General features: G+C 45.9%; 1 protein-coding gene across 1 annotated transcript; it reads right to left on the minus strand.

Moving 5' to 3' along the window:
* Window positions 1-1,270: 1,270 nt before the first annotated feature.
* gpr75 (G protein-coupled receptor 75) lies at window positions 1,271-4,725 on the minus strand. Its single transcript, XM_076743957.1, has 2 exons — window positions 3,989-4,725; window positions 1,271-3,616 (listed from the first exon to the last, which is right to left on the minus strand). The coding sequence occupies exon 2, from the start codon at window positions 3,489-3,491 to the stop codon at window positions 1,848-1,850; it is 1,644 nt and encodes a 547-aa protein (XP_076600072.1). The 5' UTR covers window positions 3,492-3,616; window positions 3,989-4,725; the 3' UTR covers window positions 1,271-1,847.
* Window positions 4,726-4,924: the final 199 nt, after the last annotated feature.

Raw genomic sequence — 4,924 nt, forward strand, 5'->3', positions numbered from 1 at the left:
TCATCTGCTGAAAGGGGAAAGTTTGTCTGCTCTCACTGAAAGTCCAATTTTATGGGGCTACGAGCATGATTTTTCACATCACACTTAGTTTGGAAGCCGATGCTGGTCCAGTGTTCAGCGTACACAAGTGTGATGTGAAAACCTGAAGCCTTCAGTGCGCAACACTGAGAGTTTTCAGTGAAATACGAGACATCTTGTGTCCAGCTGTTAAACTTTGGAAAAGCAAGAGAATAAGATATTCACAGATTCTGCCATTTTAAAGGAGGAAAAACATATTAGACAAATTATTATTCCAAGTATATACATCTTCAAATATGTCTGGAGGAGTCTGAGAAGCAAATTTACTCTGAGGTATTAAAGAGGAGCCACTGCAGTTGTTTGTATTCCCAATCCAAGTCATTTATGGTTGAAAAGACTGCAGACTGACTCTGAAGTGAAGCTCTGTGAAGCTTCGACTGTAACTTCACTGTATAATGTACAGAGTATCAGGTAAAATCGAAGCGTGTGGACATATTCTGAAACGCTCTCTGAGGCAAAAGATTTGCAGTTCAAACACTTTCACATGAATACATCAAAAGAAAGTAGTATTGCATTAATGAAGAGACATCAAATGCCACTTCAAACGGGTCTGTTGTCCCCTTGTACGTCTGCAATAACACAAGTACGTTCTCACATTCTGCGACTCAAACTCCAGTGTTCAGCTCCAGCAGAACAGAGGCCTGGAAAAAGGTCTGCATTTTATCAACTAATCTGCCATTATTTTCACAATTAACTGCTGAAAAGTATCATAAAATAGTGGAAAATATATTTTGCGAGAGCTCAAGATGATGTTTTCAAATGTTGTGTTTTGTCCGACCAACAGTGCAACCCTTACATATTAAGTTTACCATCGTATAGGATAAAGAAAAGGATCCAATGCTCACACTTGAATACCTGAAACCAGCTAAAGCTTGACATTTTTGGGAAGAAAAGACTGTAAGACTGTAAGTAAGTAAGTAAGACTGTAGCTCTAGTTAAAGGACCAGTGTGCAGGATTTAGAGGCATCTAGTGGTGAGTTTGCGTGCCCTCCCCTTTCAAGCATGTAGGAGAACGTATGGTGGCCGTGAAACTCACAAAAAACACTCTCTAGAACCAGAGTTTGTCCATTCTGGGCAACTGTAGAAACATTTCAGTGGCCGATATACAGAGCTCTGTTGTAGCAATATATCCCCTAAATCTGACACACTGGCCCTTTTTTTAAAAAAAAAAAAAGTGACAGCACACGTCCACTGCACTTGCCAAACATTTATTGTGTTGAAAAGTGTATGAGGTTCACAAATATATTTTTCGTAAGCAGCAAAGGTCCATCAAAGTGCAACCACATGCCATCGACAGCCATGGGTGGGCCTGTGCAGGGTTTCACAGCAGCTGATATCAGCGCTCAGCAACTTCAACCGGAGGGGAGGCAGCAGTGAAACCAGAGACTGCAGTCTTTACTGGCCGCAATGGAAACCTACAGAGTCTTGGGTTATAATGGCACGTGCGTGCACAACACAGAGGCAGATTGATGTGGAAATGCAGTATCTGTAAAAGAAAAAGTCAATACGTCCATTCAATAACAGCAACTTTTTGGAACAGACACTTGCATTACAAATCTATTGCTTGGTTTTAGTTTCCATGGCAAGGCTTATAAATCTGATTCTTTCATTTCTTTTTTCCACTCAAGAAAACTTAACACTGTAGAAGAGAACAAAGGGTTAATACAGAGTCCAAATACATAAAACGGGCTGTTTTGATGTTTCACATTCACATTTGATCTAAAGCCACGGCGAATTTGTCCAAACTTCTCTGTTTAGCAGCTCTTTGATTAGACTGAGGGAATGGGAATCTGGTGCACTGAGGTGCTTTCAAAGTCCTGTAGCGCGTCTTGGTGAGTGTGGTAGTGCATGGCTACGTAAGACTTGGCAAAGGCAAATGTCTGAGAGCTGACAGGCTGCAGGCTGGTGGGGGAGCTGGGCCCTGCAGAGGGACTGCTGTTGTATATACTGTAGTAGGGCTCAATGCGAGTGTTGATAGGTGTAGAGGTACTCGGGGGGCGAGGTTTGCGCACACCTGTGGCCTTTGGACTACCCGCACAATCCCTTGAGTGACTGGGCCCGCAAGCCTGGTCTACCAGCCTCCTCTGTGGCTTGGGTGACAGTACATAGGCCGAGTTGGTCTCATGATGGGAGGATTTATTGCGATTGACTTCCAGGCTGCCCTTCCCCATCGCATGCAGGCGAGTCTTTTGCTTGCAGCAGAGAAAGCCCAATGCCGCCCACTGAATGCAGCACAGCACACGGCGGCGGAGGCCTGCGCTGTTGCGTGAGTACACAAAGGGATTGATGCCGGACTTGAGAAAAATGAGCACAAAGCCGCACAGTTCAAACTGGTAATGTGCAAAGCTACTTTTGGGTGACAAAACATCCTGTGCCAGTGAAACTCCCATCGGCAGGCAGCAAAGCAGCACAGAGAACACTATAACTACGCAGGTGACAACCGCCTTAGAGTCTTTGGCTGTGGCCAAGTTGACTGTAGACACTAGCTGACAGCAGGTGGCTCCTTGGGCTGCCCCTGGAACCAGAGGCTGGCTGGTCTTGTTGGCATAAGAATGTGTCTGAACATTCTGCAGTTTGTTGTAAGTCTGGTTCCGATACAGAGAGGGGCCTTGAACAGCACACTGCATGCTCTCAAAGCCAGCAGCAATGAGAGGTGGCGGGGGTGGAGGGCACGTGGCATCTACCGTGATGATGGGGCATTTCCTCACTTGTGCGTTCTTCCTCAGTGTCTGAGCAATCATCAGATAGGACACAGACACCACAGCAACACAAAAGGCGAAGTCTGCCAGGTAGACATACAACACAACCCTGGCCTGTCCACCTCCCAGGCCAAAGTGAGGCAAACAGGGTCCATCTCTACGTGGGTACGCTCGCATGGTGAGGAGGGCGGCCATGGTGAAGCTGGATGTCCACAGCAGGGCAGTGAGGGCCAGTGTGCAGGGGAAGGAGGCGGTGCGGTTGGGCTGTTGCCCCAAAACCATGCGCAGTCTGTGCAAAGCAATGACAGCCACTGTCTCCAGGGACATGATGATGAAGCCCGAGCTGGTCAAGTGGAAGGCGAAGCAGAAGCTCTTCGACACACCGTCCCCTCCACCCGCATCCAGGAAGAGCACCAGGGCGAACATGGGAGCGGTCACACAGCAAATGAACAAGTCACAGAAGGATAGGTTGAGGATCATGAAGTCAAAGTTGGTGCGGAACTTGCGAAACACCGGGTCAAAAAACGACAGGAACACCACAAGATTGCCATAAGAGCCCAGGCAGAAGATGAAGATGAGGAGGAGGGAGCAAAAGGTCAAGGTAGCAGTGTGGATCACGGCCCAACCTGACGGGGTCTGCGCGCCCAGGCTGCCATTGAAGCTCTGCTGTCTCGGCACATCCACCAGGTCTGATGGTGTAACAGTGGTGTTCATTGTATTTTTAACTGTTTAGGAGCATCCCAAAGTTATCAATTTCAGCATTCTTCCTCTGTGTAGAAGGAGTACATGATGATCACCTTATCTGCTGCTTCCGCCATTGCTGCCACCTTGGTAGAGTGCTACAAAGGATACAGTCATAGATTAGCGATGATACAAAGCAGTAGATCACTTTTAACACATTCACAGCTGGTTGAAGCGAGCACTGCACAGTTAAATTACCATTAATGACTGTACATTTAAGAAGAAGCCGTGATGTACTACGTGTTAGACACAATCTACAGTAGACTGTATCTATGCACCACTGCATTTGGCCAATTATACCTTACTACCCCTCTCCCCCCAACACACACTCACTCACTCTCACACACACACACAGACACACACACAGCGTCTGCTGAAATCCAGAGGAAATATGTACAACACCGTTTTCCTAATGTATCTGGATTTCACTTTTGGATCATTTCCACTGACGATGAGTAAACACAACCTACCATCTGTAATCGATCGTGCGTCCATCGTCTTCATCTTTTGATACAGCCCATCTTCATAAACCATATGATAGCAAGTGAACGCACCGCGGCTTCGGGGAAAAAACATATTTTAGTATCATCCGAGCCAGAGCAGTCCACTGACAAACACAGACGCAAAATACGGTTCCTTACATGCCTGTATGAATTTTTAACGCGTCCACGACGCAGACACAAGACAGCATATTCGTTTTCTTGGCGATATATCCATTCTTAAAGAGGAGCAACGGCCGCTGGACGTGCGCTGAAAAATGAGTATGAAGTCACTGCCTACGTCTCTGGGCATGGGCAAAAGCACCGCATTCAAGCCGTCCATCTGTGAAGACTCACTTCTCCCTACTTTTACTTATTTTAAAGAGCCAGAAAGGCCGTTTTTCTACAGTTTCACTAAACTGTTACGAGATTTGAAAAGGGCCGTTAACGCCACATCCTGTGACACATTACTGCACCAAACCACGGCAAAAAAAATGGAGCTTTTAAAACAAATGGTGGCCCCATTAGCTATGTTATAGCCGGATAGGCTGTCAGTTAGAGCGGCTTACGCTGATTTTATAACGACTGCTGTTCGGCATGGTAAACTCTCAAAATAAAACACATTTGCTAAAGATTTTAGGTCCTTATTTCCCCGATTTTCACTGCCGTCCTTGGCAGCAGCAGCAGCTCAACAGCGTAATAATAGTCACGATTCTCTGTGAGTATTTTAGGGACAGTAATGATGAGGTATGGTGGGCTTAGATACACTCTCAGCAGGCTTATATTCATATGGCCTGCCTTGCTGAAATAAATTGAAAAAAAAAAAAAAAAATACCATCACATTGTGGTCACATTTTCTATATTTCACTACATATGGTAATTGGAATATGGCGAGACGACTCCAAAAGAAAAAACATCAAGTGCAGG

The sequence above is a fragment of the Chaetodon auriga genome, chromosome 11, assembly GCF_051107435.1.
Source record: "Chaetodon auriga isolate fChaAug3 chromosome 11, fChaAug3.hap1, whole genome shotgun sequence".
Classification (NCBI taxonomy): domain Eukaryota; kingdom Metazoa; phylum Chordata; class Actinopteri; order Chaetodontiformes; family Chaetodontidae; genus Chaetodon; species Chaetodon auriga.

Coding starts and splice junctions, on each gene's coding strand:
- gpr75 (XM_076743957.1), bottom strand. CDS start 3,491: ATGAACACCACTGTTACACCATCAGACCTGGTGGATGTGCCGAGACAG.